Genomic DNA, 15,626 nt, shown 5'->3' with positions numbered 1-15,626 from the left:
TGTTAATGTTTATGTCTGCATTGTATCCTAGTGGTATAGGCAGAAGAAATAGCTGTCCTCAGCATTTCCTGCAGCAGAGAAGCATCTGACAGCAGCCGGAAGGGGGCGGGGCTTACAGTGAACACAGATGAGTGGACGTGCAGTTCCGTGGCGTCCTGGGTCCAAGCTTGATTTGTACTTAACCGGACTGCTCTGCACTGTAGTGGGGTGAAGGTTTGTAACGTCAATATTATATTACCAAAGCAATGTAACTCGTTAATATATAATTTCATCTGTGACTAAACGTGTCGAGACTGCATTGGAATGTAACGCCGCTCGTCAAAAAAATCTCAAGTTTGTTAGGCTAGTTGAAATGCTAGCTAGCTGTTAGCAAAGTTAGCTAGCGTCCTCCAGCAAAGTTAGCTGTTGTTGTCAAAATGATGCTCCGAGCAAGTTAGATGACGTTACCGCCAGGAGTACCAAACATAGCATGTGTTGCGTATCTCGATGAAAGATGGCTTTAGATAATGATTTCTGATCACATTGAGACACTGAAATGTTTTAAATCACTTCATTAACTCGTGTATCACAACACCAGCTGCATTTGTGAGTTAAACGCCAGGAGGCCTGTGCTGCGTTTTAGTGGATGGGCTGATTTATGGCTGTCTGTTTGTTCACGTAGTTGACGCCCTGGTGTTGTTTTTAAGCATTTCCTATCACCTTTCAGTTGCATATTGCCTTGAGTAAATGAGGTGGATGCAGCTAAATTAAGTTAACTGGCAGAAGAAGCTTTTATTTGACCATCATCTCAGGAACAATAGCTGCAGTGAAACGGTTAGCCCCCCTGTTTCTTATTAGACCTCTACTGCTTTGAGGGTAAGAGATTAATACATATTGTTGTTGAATAAACATTGCTGAATCTGAAATGAAAGCCTTCATTTGATTTTGGACCTGATGATTAGACTTTATTCATCTCAAATTGTTTTTATTTTATATTGAAAGGCAGTAAACTGTGATAGTGTTCGTCATCATTATGTTGTTTTTACAAATTATTATCAATGCACTGTAAATGTTGCTCCAGTGTGTTGTTATTGTTTTGGTACACAATCCCTCAGATCCCTCAGCCTGATATTGTTTCCTTGTTTATCCAAAAACGGTTGTGCAATCTTCACCCAAGTGTCATTACGACAGCAGTTACATTAACCACAATTTAATATTGTATATGCCCTTCCCACAACTGTACCAATATACTACAAATATATTTGTCAAGGTTTATTTGTGATTAAACTTATATATGACTGATGCCATATAGTTTGATTGTAAATATGATGTTGATTTGATATCTTTTACTGATTCTAGGGTGAACTAACTGGCAGACAGGAACACTGCTGATGTCAGCAGACAAGATGGCGACAACAGCTAGTGCAAATGGAGCAGGGCCTGTAAATGAAGGAAAAGACACCCTCAGGTTAGTCTCCCACTAATGTTCTAACACAATTACCTTTTTGAAAGAGTGAAATATGATTACAAAATAGCCATGTTTGTTGTTGTGATCCTGTCAAATGCTAAAATACAAAAAAAATTCCCCCCCAAGTCCTGAGGATCTGTCCGAGCTGCTGGCAGCAGGGACCAAGGAGGTTCACGAGAAGGCCGAAAACACACAGTTTGTGAAAGACTTCCTCAAGGGTCGCATCCGCAAAGAGCTTTTCAAGGTCAGAAAAAAGAAAATCAGAAATAAAAATAAATCGAAAACTGTAAGTACTATTGCTTTTGTTCTTGCTTCCCTAGCTTGGTGCCGTTGCTCTCTACTACACCTATACCGCCATGGAGGAGGAGATTGAAAGGAACAAGGACCACCCCCACTTTGCCCCCCTATATTTCCCTACAGAGCTGCATCGCCGCGAGGCCCTGGCCCGTGACCTTGAGTACTTTTACGGGCCTGACTGGCAGAGCGAGGTCAGCTGCTCCCCGGCCGCCCAGCGCTATGTGGACCGTATTCATGAAGTAGGGCAGGAGGACCCCGTGCTGCTGGTGTCCCACGCTTACACCCGCTATATGGGTGACCTGTCAGGGGGCCAGGTGCTGAAGAAGGTGGCGCAGAGAGCCATGAAGCTGCCGCCCACAGGGGAGGGCCTGGAATTCTATACGTTTGATGGCATCCATAGTGCCAAAGAATTCAAGCAGCTGTACCGTAGTCGGATGAACGTGCTGGTTCTGGACGAGGATACAAAGAAGAGGCTGGTGGCCGAGGCTGTCAAGGCCTTCCAGTTCAACATGGAGGTGAGAGGCCAGGGACAAGGAATGGTGGTTGGAGAGATAGAGAAAATAAGAAATGTTGGATATGTCTGGAAACACTAGTGGGTGGTATTTTCCCTTCAATTGTTTCTAAATGGATATAAATGTAACTAATTGTGTTAAATAAGCATAAGGATGTTATATAATCATATCAAATGAAGGACAAACTGTATGGCAGCCTGCGATAACAACAACTATTGTATTGTTGTCCAAAGAATCTATATATTGTACTTTATTGAGCTCACGGTGTAATTGGCTTTTGTTGGCAATTTCTTACTTTAAACCAGTGGTTCTCAAACTTTTTCTGTCAGGCCCCCCCTTTGAAAAAAAAAAGAAAAGTCGGGCCCCCCCAACACAAATAGTCAGGCTCAGTGGCGGCGCCAGAGATTTCTTTTGGGGGTGCTGTGGGGTAGCTTGACGTTTCATAGAGGGTGCTCAAACATTTAGGGTTTCCCATTAATGTACCGGGCGCTACAGTGGAATTTTCTACTGCAACAATTCCCAGGCAAATACACAGTGTACCCGTGACTGTTACAATGAAGGCTCTATAATCAGCTCACGGCATATAGGTGTAAGCAGGGGTAAAGTGCTATTTTTACAGGTGGTGTGTGAACCTCACATAGGGGGGTCCGGGGGCATGCTCCCCCGGGAAGATTTATTTTTAAATATTGAAGTTAAAAGCATCAATCTGGTGCACTTTGAGAGCAAAATGAAGAGATCTATGGATACATCTCTCAACACCCATATGAAACAGACCTGTTAACAGATTTACTTTTTCTTTATGGATATTTTACAAATCACCCTTTTAAACTTTATTCTTTTTTTACTGTCATATAGTATTTCATACCTGTTTTTCATTTATTCTCTTATTTTTGTATAACTATAATGATCATATAAACATGTGCCTCGGAAATAATTGTTTTACATTAATGGTGACCAAAACATTTGAGACCCACTGAGATAACACTGAGAGAGTCCTTTAGCTCACTGAGTCTCTCAGTCTGACAGGAGAGGACTCTCCTCCACCTTGTTGTTGAAAAAACCCCTTATATCTGTTAGCGTAGCTCGCTAGCACCAGAAGCTAACAACAACGATCTCCGGTACCGGTGCGCTCTCTCTCTCGCTCGCGCACACAAAATGGCTCGTTCCGCACACACACAGAGTCGAGCTTTAATGAAACAGAGACCCAGACGTAATAGTACTGTACTGCATCATATTATTTTCGAATCAATAATTTTTGAAATTATGATCTTTTTAAATAAAAAAAAAATGTTATAACCATTTTTCCTCCTGGTCTCTCGCCTCTATGCCAAAGTGGCACGCCCCCCACTTTGAGAACCACTGCTTTAAACTATTGCAGTATTGAATTTCCTCAGTGTGTGGTTAATGATGATTCTTTGATTTGTTCAGGTGTTAATTCACAGGCTGTCTGCTATTTTTTTTATTCATGAACAATTTCTTGATTATTGAGTGTTCAACAAGCTTAACACACTTTATGTTTGTGCTGGCAGGTGTTCGATGAGTTGGAAGAGATTGGTAAAACCATCCAGGAGGATGTTTTAGATGCTGGCATGCCCGTCCACGGAGCAATGGGCGGAGACATCAGCAAATGTCCCTACTATTCTGCCAAAATGGGTATGCTTTTACATTTCTCTTTGCAGAATTCTTTCCATGAAAAACCTTTAAAAAAGTTTTGGTGAGCTAAGCTTGTTCTCTGTGTCACAGCGGCGGCGGGCGGATCAGAATACGCCTGTCAGCTCGCCATGGCCGTACTGCGACACCCGACGGGACAGGTCCTCTGCGCTGCTCTTGCTGCTGCTCTTGCGGGATTTGCTGCCTGGTATCTGATGTGATGCTGCCGTCACCGTGCTGCTGGGAGAACAACGAGAAAAAAGGGAGGACAGTAAGGGGAATACAAAAGTCCCTCAGGTTGTAGACCATTTCCTAGTTTCTTACAAACATTCTGAACGGGTCCAGGCTTATTTAATGTTACTTAAAGGAATTAAACTTGGATCTGTTCCTTGGAATTCTGATATAATGACCATAAATATGTCATCTCCATCCATCCATCAAGCTACAACTTGTTAAAATGTATCCTCTATTCTTTTAAATGTGCTACCTCCTCTGAACTGTCCCTCCAACCTTTGTCCTTCCAGTGAGTTTAGTCCTATCTGAAGATATTCTGAAGCTGTTTTCTCCTTTTGTCGTGGAAGCTCACTAGTATAGATTTCGCCCCAATTTTAAATGAAACTGAAACATGTTTCAACATACTATGCACATGTTATGAATGAGTTTAATGGCTCAGCGTGTTCTTGCTGGGCAGACTGCTGTGGTGGTTTTGAATGAAATCTTTGTGTTGGTGCAATAAAAGATCTCAAATTGTACTTCCTGACATGAATGGAAGTTCCAAAGATAATGTAAAACGCAGTGCATATTCTTTCTTTTTAATTCATCTAATTATCCAAAAATGGCCTCCAATGTTTCTAAAACATTTCTACAAGTGTACCTAATTCTTAAAAAAATAGCACAACTTTGACAAGCTTATGATGGATACGAGTGAATACACCTGAAAATGGACTCTACTAATGCATGTTCAAATCATCTTGTATTTATAAACAAAAACTGCCTGATGTTGGTTTGAATGCATCGCTTAACTGTCCAGGATGAAGTATTAATCGATGATTCAGTTTTCTGCCACAGAAGCTTATATCATAGGAAAGGTGACTATGATAATGGTTAAGTCTAAAGAGGTTTATTATGCAGGTTAGGTCCTTCAGCAGCTCACCTCTTGTGTAAGCATCCACTTGTTATGGATACACCAGTGTGCATCATCACTAAAACAAAGTCACATTTTGTTTGTACTCCTATTTTTTGGAACACCATTCCAAGTAATGCTCATTGCAACATGGATAAGGAGGAACATATTGTGCTTCGTGTACTGTATGCAGTGTTATTACACTGTTCTGCAATTGAAGTTGTATATTTATCGTGACACATTAATGACATTTTATTAACTTGGCATCATCTTCCAAGCTGTTTCTTCTTATCGTAGTTTAAAAATATTTGACGCACAGTGTCAACGGAAACCTGCTTAAAACAAAATGTCTACCAGGTTGGTGTGGTGTGTGTTTTGCACATGATGTACAGTATTCAGATTTGACCTGGCATGTATCCCAAGTGATAATGTGTTTTTTATCTGAGCGTCTCAGGTTCATGTTGTAGTCAGATGGAAATACAATGCCTTTCCTTTGGACTGTTATGCTCCTGTAGTTCATTGTCCATGTTTTATTTTATTTTAGCCAGTGTCAAAATGCTTCAGTATTTTTGGACGAACTTAGGGAAGGCTTACTTGAATCTCAGAAGTACAGTTGTTTTGGTCATTGTTAAACCTTAGATATAGAAGATGGGATGCTTGACTAATTCATGTTGATTTAGATTTCTCTTGTATTTCAATAACTCTGCTCCTAATCACTTTGTGTATCTAAACGCTTTATAGTGTTTGACACCCCATGGCTGTTGAATGAAATACATTCTGTTTTCCTGCTCAAGCTGAAATAAAGGTGATCCATTTGGACTGGTTTATTTATTAAAAGTACTTGTTTTTTATAATAACAATACACGTCTTAATGATTATGTAGCACCATCATCAGGTACAAATATCCATCTAAAAGTATCTATCCAAAAACTGGATAGATACTTTGTGATTTACATTTTATGTTGGATATTCGACAGACATTCACATGTGATCCAGCAGCGTCTTGTCACTCAGTTACAGACACACTGTCAACAGTCGGAGAAGGTTAACTGACGGTTAGCTCACATCTGAGCAGGGTTTCCGCTAGGATTTTTTCTCGCCGGTCAAATGTCCGGGCAGAATTTATTTTACCGGACAAATTTGAAACTTACCGGTCATATTTCAATAATAATAGTAAGAGTTGTGTAGCAGAGTTTCCGTTAGCAGGTAATTACCGGACTATGAGCAGATATGCTTCAGTTTAAAACTCAGTTCACGGGGCTCATTTTTATATTGCTTCAGTCTATAATCGTAACAGATCGAAAAATTCAGATCCATTTTTCAATAAATGATTCCACAAACAACAAACAACATAATTATTACATTCAAACAAACTACTTGTAGTAACCTAGATAACGTACATTATTCAAAAGTTTACATTAACTTTGAATAATAACACGGGAGAAACGGATCCTCTCTTTTCCCTCTCTCTCTCCCTCCCTCTCTCTCTGACAGCCCGTCAGTTTCTCATGCAGCTCCTGCAGCTCGCTAAACAGAGGGCGGGGCTTCAGGTGATTATGCAGAGCTGCGTGTCTCGGTCTGACTCAGCAGCTGATCTGATCTCTCTCTCGCGTGTCCGGTTATACTTCACTCGCGTTTATGTCCATATCGATCAGATCCAGCTCTCCTGATCGTTCTTTATATAGAGCACCGATCAAACTATTAAGAGTGAATATCGGCCGATAATGACCGGTGGCCGATCTATCGGAGCCTTCCTAATTATTACCAGACATTTTGACCGGCAGGTTTTGAATTTACCGGTTTTTAATACATTTTACCAGCTAATAACCGGTAATTACCGGCTAACGGAAACCCTGCATCTGAGTTAATACCAGGTTTCCTGTAAGGGACCATCAATAAATTAAACTCTGAATGACACAAAGTGTTAGTCAGTGTTATTTTCAATTGCTTTGTGCTAATGTGTCTCAATTATTTAAATTGATGCAAAAATCTATTCTAATGAAGGCGTCGAACGTAGCACACCTTTTTATGATTAGTGATGCTTCATGAATGAATTAAAACATGTTTCAGCAGAAAGCTTACACATCTTCCGGTGCAGACTAAAAACTCATCTCTTTCGACTCCACTTTGAGCGATAACATTAGTAACAAAGCACTTATATACTAATAAAGGACTGGCTTATCTAAAGTTAGTTGAGTAGCACTTGAAATGTTTTAGCTCTGAAACCTGATGTAGTTATATGATTCTGTTTTCTTCAAGTTTGTATCTTCTTGGTGGAATGTACTTATTGTAAGTCGCTTTGGATAAAAGCATCAGCTAAATGCAATGTAATGTTTCAAAAGCTTTCATGTCATGAGACCCAGTTACTCCAGAAAAAAAAAAATAGATGCAAGTCCTACTGTTCCAATGTAGATATACAATTCTGCATTTGCAGTCATTAGCTTAAATGCCATGGAAGCTATTGAAAAGACTACTTTTCTCAGAGGAACTGTTGAATTGAAATAACAATTTTCATTAATAGAAACACATTTAAATCCAATATAAAAAGGTGTCCTTTTCATTTGAGGTAATGATCATATTGCTATAAAATAATATTTGTATTTAAAAGTGAAAATGCAGGTACGTTTACTAGATACACTAACAATTCAATATGATCTACCTCTGTTAGCTTTGGACTCACTTAGGGACAGTTAAGTGGTTTTTACTGCATTATATCTTAATGGTTGAACAAAATATGTATCAAAGAAATATATTGATTGATTCAAACAAATGTTCTGTGGTGGTGATTTATATAAAACAAGCTTTTCCCAGACCATAGCTTTATTATAATGTACAGCATTTCTCTTGTATGCGACACATTGTAGGTTACACAACTATATGTACAAATGACATAATTCAAAGGGTTAAAGGTGGGACAGTTTGGTTTTCATAGTTCAGGAGCCAAACTTCTACTTCCATTGCAGACACACCTTTTCTCAAACACTTCAACTTATAGGTAAACCATGAGAACATGACTGACGTTCAACTTGCTAGCATAGTGTTGTGAATTGTGGAGGGAATTGGAGCATTAATGAAACAATAACCAAGGCATAACGAACAAATAACGGGGTCGATTTAATTCCAAATGAAAACTTTTGATTAAATCTTTGTCAATACACCACTTAATTTATGTGCACCTGAATTCTGTTATCACTATAATGTCTTTTAATGTGGATCAACAGAAAACCAACAAGGCTATTTTAAAGAAGTCTTTGCCGCCCAAATGACCACGACGGACACTTGTCCTAATGGATAAATGGCACATTGGAACCTCCTCTTGTATGTGGATTCAGCAGGTGATGCTCCGTCTTTTGCAGGGTCTGGGTATGTAGGTTTTTACTGATCTGTCCAAAACCTTTTCAGGACTTATCCAACACCCACTAGTCCTCAAACACCCGTTCCTTTAATATGAGCTGTGTTGGCTTTATGAAGTCCGCTCTTCTGTCCTTTGATGGACTGATGAAGCTTCTCAGTTATAGGATGACCTTTTTCCTTAAAGTAGGGAAAAAAGATTGTTAAATTAACTCTTAGTAAATGGAGCTTTTTAAAAATGAGCCGGTAAAGCAGCCCCAGTTTGAGAAATAACAAATCAAAAAATACTTCTAAGCCATCAGCCTGGATTCACAGTTTTTATGCGACAGCCACAAACCAGAGAATGAAAGGTTATCCAGAGAAGCTGCAGCAAGTGTTTCATAACTCACTTTTTGTGCAGAACTGAACAAAAACAACTTGGGATTAATCAATACTAGTCCTACCTGGTTTGTGGCTGTCAGGAGGCACTAAACAATTTCTTTAATGTGGAGAAGAAGCCCCCCTCTTCTTTCAACTCTCCTTCCTTCTCGTTACGCCCGCTTTGCCCTGTCTCAGACCGCTTATCACTGCTGCCCCCACCTGGACAGAGATTAACACTAAATACAACTTCCTTAATAGCGATAGGGTAAGAGTTTATGAGTTGGGTTTTTCTGTGATGCCACTTTATGTTTAGTGTTTCTTTGTTTTTGTTCCCTTATAACGCCTTGTGTGGGAATGCTTTGGCAATAGAGTGCCACAGTGACGCGTCCTAAAACCCGGAAGTAAGTTAGCATTTGACCTTCACCAAAAAGCAATGTAATTTCTCCATAGGAATTTGGAAAATAGCTGGAAATAAGGTCTGTGTTTGACACAAATTGATGACGCTGGTGATTTTTGAAGTTTACGTGTCTGAAAAACGATGGTTGTTAACATGTGGCTGAATAGGACTACAGAAGTTGTCGAGGCCGTTGTACGTCATGACACCAAATACGTGAACATTCCCGCTAAGTTTGTTTTCCCCGGTGTTCTGCTTGAAAGCAAGTTCCTGCCTCCTGTTCAAACAAACGCTTCAACTTGTACCATTTAGAATCTGTATGTTTGAATATGGATCTTAAGTTGGCGTGACGTTGAAGCACGTAGTTGCTGTAGTTAGTTTATAGCATAACGTTAGCATTTTGCTTCTGGCGACTAGATTTATGAATCGAAAATTATAAAAGTAGTGTAGACATGTGGATATTATCTGGCTGAACAAAACATGATCCGTCTCTTAAATGTGTGTCAACCACAGACCTTATTTCCAGCTATTTTCCAAAATCCTATGGAGAAATCCCATTGCTTTTTTGTCGAAGGAACCGGAAGGAGTTTACTTCCGGGTTTTAGGATGCGTCACTGTGGCACTCTATACCAGTGGTTCTCAACTGGTGGGTCGCGACCCAAAAGTGGGTCGCGAGCCGTTTCGAGTGGGTCGCGGATGTGTGAGTGAAAAAGTCAAACTTTTATTTTGAAGGCCCGATTTTCTAACGCTGTGCATGCAGGCGGCGTTGGACTGGAAATACCGGAGACCATAAACGGTTTTGAAAAGTTCTTTCACATAGTGATCATCTTCTCAATAAAATATCTTAGCTGGTAGTATTTAGCTGATGTTTTTTCGAGTTTTCTGGCCAATCAGAATCAAGATTGTGGCCGGAAGTCCCCACGGAGAATAACTTTGCGGTATAACTCTTCTTTATACATCCATGGTTACAACTTCAGATAGAAATCAACACATAATGAAATATGACCCCCGGTCTGATGATTGACAGGTCACAGAACAATGGGAGCTATCTACCCTTACCCACAATTTAAAGTAAGTCACACAGACTATCTCCTCTTTACTCTTCTCGCAGCAAGATGTCAGAACAAAGTGAAAAACAAACAATGGCATAACATATTATTAATATGTCGGGTAGCTAGTAATAGATTTATTTATTTTCTTCTCACAGTGTACCAGAATAAATAGTTTATGTTAGTATTTCTAAAAATCTCCTGGGGGAGAATCCCACAGACCCCCCTGCTGGGGTTGGGTTTTCAGCATGCGTGCCTTTTTATATAGTTCAGCTTTGATTCCATCATCTCATTAAACCTTTTTTAAAAGCATACTTTAGTTCTGTGAAGGGATATAAGCGATATATGCACTGTACTTCACTTTTATTAATATTGTATGCTGAAAAGCGTATATATCACAGCACGATTTTTTGTTGAATAGATTTGAGTGCTTCAAAATGTTGGGTCGCGATGTATTGACCAAGTAAAAAGTAGGTCCCGAGGCCTGACCAGTTGAGAACCACTGCTCTATACTATGTTTAAAATGTGGTCATTCCAACAAACTCCCTTTGTATTGTAAGAGTGAGTTTGGTGGTCCTCTAACCCAGGGGTTCTCAAATGGGGGTACGCGGACCCCTAGGGGTACGTTGGAGTACTGCAGGGGGTACGTGAGATTTTTTATTAAAAAAACCATCAGTCGTGCATAATTCCTAAAATAATGATACTATAATAAATGTAATTAAAAATGTCAATTTAAGTTCGGTAAAAAATATTTTTTATATTCAACATTTCTGTTTTTAACAGAGGGGGGTCATTTTGAAAGGCTTTTTTCCCCTACCAAATAGTTTCTGTGCTAATCAGGGGGTGTTTTATTGTAAAAAGTTTGAGAACCACTGCTCTAACCTGTGGTGGTGTTAGTGACTCCATTCACCGTCCCTTCTACTTCCGTCTCGTCTTCAGCGTAGCTTGTTAGCAGAGTTCTTTGTCGGTCAGTCAGCGTCCTACACAGGAAAACAATTGGTTATGGATCTCTGAATAGGGAAACAGTTCTTATCCCCTTTCTTCAAGACTACAGCAAGTCATTGTTTTCAATTACAAGGACCTCTCATGTCCCCATCTTGTATAAATGCAGTAGTAGACATGTTACTGGATGAGACAGATGAACTATGAGGAGTCTTACTTGGGTACTTTTATTTTGACATGGACATAATGGTCTCCGTAGCCATAACCACCGATTCGAGCGATCCCCTTCCCTGAATGACGAATCCTCTGGTCTGCCTGGATGCCCGCAGGGATCTGAAGACAAGAAAATATAATTAAAAAAATGTCACACTGCATGCGTTTAAAAACATATTCTGATTGGAGGAGAACGTGTCTACTTACTGATAAGTTTAGTGTTTCATAAAGGCCCTGTGCCCTGGCTGTGCCGCCCAGGATAGCTTGAGCCACGGAGATAAGAAGGTCCGAGTGGACGTCTGCACCGTCCCTCCTGAACACTGGACTTTTCTGGACCTAAAAACCAACCCAGAACACATCACAGCCAATCACACGGGGTATCAAGTCATCACAATCTCAGGAAGCAGTACACCACAGGTTGTCTGAACCGAGCTTATTCTAATTCAAAGAGCTCAGACAGCTCAATGCCTCGTACTAAACCCACACACCTCCGGTACATTATACAAAACACCATTATAGCAGCTCTGATGACCACTTGGATTAAGAGTGGATTTACTTCTGATCTAGGTTTGTTTGCTCTGGGATCAATACTGATATTGCAGGTGTGATATGCAGCATTTCCTAAAAAAGCAATGTGCAGATTCAGTCAAAGATCCTCTCAACCCACTTTAAGTTTGTGGTGGTGTCTGCATATATAATTTTAAATATGGTGGTGAGGCACTGTACCGCAGAGGTATGGGTGTGTACATGTGTGATTTAAAATGTAACCACAATGAAAATAACACTTTTTCTTTATTATTAGTTTCACTGCTTTGTTCTCACTAACGCTGCTCTCTCTTTGTTCACCGTCTAGCTCGCTTGCCTTAAAGAAGCCGGAGAAGGAAGACTACTATGAATGCTGTGTGTTTGAAAAGATGATGCAGATATATACTCACTCTAAATGTGATGAAGATCTCCTTCTTACCAACTGGCATTCTGACTGTCTGACCATCCTCCACTCCTTGAAGCCAAAACAAAACACAGTTAGATTGGATACAAGTTATTCGTAGGAATCTATCTTTTGAGTATGAAGCCCTATAGGAATTATATACATCTTCCAATTCTGCCGACATGAAACTCATTTTGAGTTATTGTGAATTTTAAAAGCATGCCAGAAATAAGTATGATAGGCATTCAAATCATGAATTATGTTCAGCAGTGAAGCTGGTATTTACAGTGTGAAAAACGGACCTGCAGGCACAGGAACCGTCACAGTCTTCTTCTGCTTGGTCTGTCCCACCCCACGACAGGTATTACACGGGGTGGAGATGACCGTGCCTTTGCCTCCACAACGACGACATGTGGAGCGCATCACGAACGGACCTGTGTTCACGGTCTCCTGCAGGGCGGACAATACACGTGTTTAGTAAAACAACACAAACAAACCCTGAGGAAAGGGAGAGTGTCGGAGCTCTTACCATGCCGGAGCCGTTGCAGTGGTTGCAGTGCTGGACTTTGGTGCCTGGCTCGTGGCCCTTACCGTCACAGCGCTGGCAGGCTGCTTCTATGTTAACAGAAAACTCTTTGTTCACTCCCTTTGCCGCCTGAGTGAACGTCAGCTCCATAAAGTACTGTGGAGAAAAAATCAAAACAATTTGATATATTTTATAGGTCTTAAAGGATTTTATCTTATTTTATTAATCTAACATGCTTCAATAGCAATATTTATTTTTACGTTGGTCTTTGTTATTTCTTAATCGTTTAAACTTTATTAGAATTATGGCATTTTTATTACCATTTTATTTTTATTTCTGTTGTACCTATATGTTCATATTTGATATTGTTGCATCGATTCAGTTGTCTTGTGTCTTATCCGTCAGAGAGAAACCATTATTTATTTTATTTTATTTGTGTTATCATACATTTTATCTCCTTGATAAACCTGATAAAATGTTATATTTTCCCGCATGTAAAGTTCTTAGAAAATAATCTGAGGGAAATGTCTTGTTTGTTTTTAACATGTGATGTGTCATTTTGTAAAGCACTTTGAGCTGCATGTGTTGTATGAAAAGTGATATATAAATAAAGCTTTATTATTATTATTATTATTATTAATGACAATTTTGGAAGATGCACCAATCAAATGTAACAAAGAACCAAAAATAGAAATCAAGGTAACAGAGGCCTTCCTTTCACTCCCACAGTCTCCCACTAACCTCCTGTGGCTGTTCAAATATGGCGTTGAAGTCTCCAAAGCCTCGGCCTCCTGAGAATTCCCCAAAGATCTTGCGGAAGAGCTCCTCGGGGTCCACGTTGCTTTCCTGTCCCGACCAGTAGTGCTGCCCTCCTGCACCGGCCTGACCAGCATCAAAGCCCGTAGAGCCGTACGTATCGTACTGTTTCCTCTTCCCTTCATCACTCAGGATCTATATCAAACATGGAGTACGGTTTAGGAGGTGTAATTCGAATACGTTATAAAGAGACTGATCAGAGATTTTGAAGAAACATTTACAAGTGCCGAGGGAACATTTGAACAAAAGTTCTAAACCTCGTAAGCTTCAGCCAGCTTAGCAAACTTCTCCTTGGCTTCTGGGTCTTCTTTGTTGGTGTCAGGGTGATACTTTTTGGCCATCTAAGGGACAACAAAACACACTGTTAACTACTGTGAGGATTGGTTATCCAAGATGGAGCTGTGCATGTGTGTGAGGCAGACCTGGTAGTATGCTTTCTTGATCTCTTTCTGGGTGGCTGTGCGAGGTACACCGAGGGTCTGGTAGAAGTCCTGCTTGCTGCTAGCAGGAGAACTTGTGTGAAAGGACAGTGTGGACGCAGCAAAGGGGGAGTTGTTACCTGAAAATAGTCAAACCAGGGTAAAAGGGTAAGTCTATACAATTTAGAAAAGTAGAGCTGCATTCAGGTTTCATTTGATAACCGACTGTATAGTTTTGCCACCATGTAACAGCTAAATTGAATAATCTGCATTGTTATGTACGGTGACTGAAGATAGGCTTAGCTGACACAATCAAAAAAGGACAAAAAGGACAGGCCAGCAAGTTAACCTGACCTGAAGAAGATTCTAGAAACGCAAACGTTTATATAACAGAACATGATTTACTTGCAAATGGTACAAAATGTGCTAGGCACTACCAATAGCAATTACAAATGGTTGGTAACAATAAAAGCAGTGTTATCTATTTGGGGATTCGTAAGTGGTGACACATTAATGAAAGTTTGGACTAATGTTGGACCCCAGTTGGGGCAAGGGGTAAAACGCATAACAACCACCAATGGACATCACTCCAAATGAGTAAGACTTGTGTTTTACTGGTGTACTTTGCAAAATTATACTTCACTATATCGTTATAGAATCATACTTCATAATGCTTATATTTGTTCTCACATTGCTTGATTTCTGTACCTTGTGTCGCTGTTATTTATTATCTCTTAGAATATAATACACCATTTGAGTAGGCCGCAACTGCACTTTCCTTTTGCTTGCATGATGATAAAGTTACATTTCAAACAAACGTTATGTATAAGATGTAACCCTGGCATCACCACCTTGAGTATTCTACTTGATGACACCAAATCAAAGTTACCTCTACGTGGACGAAAAATAATGCGTTTTGTGTTAAAATCTCATCATATGTTAAATGATCAATCGAGCCCTATAAATCGCATTTAGGTTAGTTGTTTTATCCTGCGTCAAATGAGTAAACCAGCAATTACAAAACAGTTAGCCTAGCCTAGCCTAGCTTAGCCTAGGCCGGGTACCATATGGGTTGACAGCACTCACCTGACACCCCTTTCAATGTCAACGCTTTCCATGCTCCTCCACACATTAGGTTACCTCCCCGACACAGTTTTCCTGCTCCCAGGGAAGAGATACTACGGACGCCTCCATGGCCAGCGCAGACACCGGCACCGGTGGCCCCATGAGGTCCAGAGGACAAGATAACTGTTATCCAGCGTGAGGAGCCTCGGACAGCCGAAGACGCCATCATTCCTTCACTAGCCGCTGCTCCGCACTCACTGCGCATGTGCGGGACAGAGTGGGCGTCACCGAGAGCCAAAGATGTTCTCTGTGATTCAAGATGATGCTCTTCCAAAAAAACGACTTGCAAAAGTGTATCTTAACCTTCTGCTACTTTATTTAAACTCAACGCAAGTGTCTACAATAGATAACAAATAGTGCTGACTAAAAGTGTTCAGACATCAGTTTTATTGTGTGTGTGTGTGTGTAAATAGCATCAAACGTGTCAAGAAAAAAGATGCGCATGTTTTAATACCCGGGGAAGCTAGTGACGGT

The 15,626-nt window shown here is 40.3% G+C and overlaps 2 protein-coding genes across 4 annotated transcripts; one reads left to right on the top strand and one right to left on the bottom strand.

Moving 5' to 3' along the window:
- Nucleotides 1-57: 57 nt before the first annotated feature.
- hmox2b (heme oxygenase 2b) lies at nt 58-5,860 on the top strand. The gene is made up of 6 exons (XM_034219571.1): nt 58-213; nt 1,339-1,447; nt 1,574-1,691; nt 1,768-2,259; nt 3,786-3,909; nt 4,000-5,860. The coding sequence occupies exons 2-6, from the start codon at nt 1,371-1,373 to the stop codon at nt 4,125-4,127; spliced, it is 939 nt and encodes a 312-aa protein (XP_034075462.1). The 5' UTR covers nt 58-213; nt 1,339-1,370; the 3' UTR covers nt 4,128-5,860.
- dnaja3a (DnaJ heat shock protein family (Hsp40) member A3a) lies at nt 3,698-15,372 on the bottom strand. Of its 3 annotated transcripts, XM_034219565.1 has the most exons (12): nt 15,114-15,372; nt 14,031-14,167; nt 13,866-13,949; nt 13,534-13,743; nt 12,796-12,948; nt 12,569-12,716; nt 12,274-12,338; nt 11,546-11,674; nt 11,343-11,458; nt 11,066-11,163; nt 8,824-8,959; nt 7,832-8,560 (listed from the first exon to the last, which is right to left on the bottom strand). In XM_034219565.1, exons 1-11 carry the CDS (start codon nt 15,355-15,357, stop codon nt 8,838-8,840), a joined length of 1,506 nt encoding a protein of 501 aa, XP_034075456.1. In that variant the 5' UTR covers nt 15,358-15,372; the 3' UTR covers nt 7,832-8,560; nt 8,824-8,837. The 3 variants fall into 3 exon arrangements, with proteins under 3 accessions (XP_034075458.1, XP_034075456.1, XP_034075457.1); XM_034219567.1 differs by lacking the exons at nt 7,832-8,560; nt 8,824-8,959 and adding an exon at nt 3,698-4,146 and having other exon boundaries at nt 15,114-15,369; XM_034219566.1 differs by lacking the exon at nt 8,824-8,959 and having other exon boundaries at nt 15,114-15,369.
- Between the last annotated feature and the right edge of the window lie 254 nt (nt 15,373-15,626).

The sequence above is a fragment of the Gymnodraco acuticeps genome, unplaced genomic scaffold, assembly GCF_902827175.1.
Source record: "Gymnodraco acuticeps unplaced genomic scaffold, fGymAcu1.1, whole genome shotgun sequence".
In the NCBI taxonomy this organism is placed as follows: domain Eukaryota; kingdom Metazoa; phylum Chordata; class Actinopteri; order Perciformes; family Bathydraconidae; genus Gymnodraco; species Gymnodraco acuticeps.
The sequence above is the reverse complement of the archived record's forward strand: the minus strand, read 5'-3'. Positions and strand labels throughout refer to the sequence as shown.

Excerpts from the sequence above, each read along its gene's own strand:
- hmox2b (XM_034219571.1), top strand. The coding sequence starts at position 1,371 with ATGTCAGCAGACAAGATGGCGACAACAGCTAGTGCAAATGGAGCAGGG. Across the intron at positions 1,448-1,573 it reads GAAGGAAAAGACACCCTCAG|TCCTGAGGATCTGTCCGAGC; the intron begins GTTAGTCTCCCA and ends TTCCCCCCCAAG. Across the intron at positions 1,692-1,767 it reads TCCGCAAAGAGCTTTTCAAG|CTTGGTGCCGTTGCTCTCTA; the intron begins GTCAGAAAAAAG and ends TTGCTTCCCTAG.
- dnaja3a (XM_034219565.1), bottom strand. The coding sequence starts at position 15,357 with ATGCGCAGTGAGTGCGGAGCAGCGGCTAGTGAAGGAATGATGGCGTCT. Across the intron at positions 14,168-15,113 it reads GACATTGAAAGGGGTGTCAG|GTAACAACTCCCCCTTTGCT; the intron begins GTGAGTGCTGTC and ends GACTATTTTCAG. Across the intron at positions 13,950-14,030 it reads TCAAGAAAGCATACTACCAG|ATGGCCAAAAAGTATCACCC; the intron begins GTCTGCCTCACA and ends GTTGTCCCTTAG.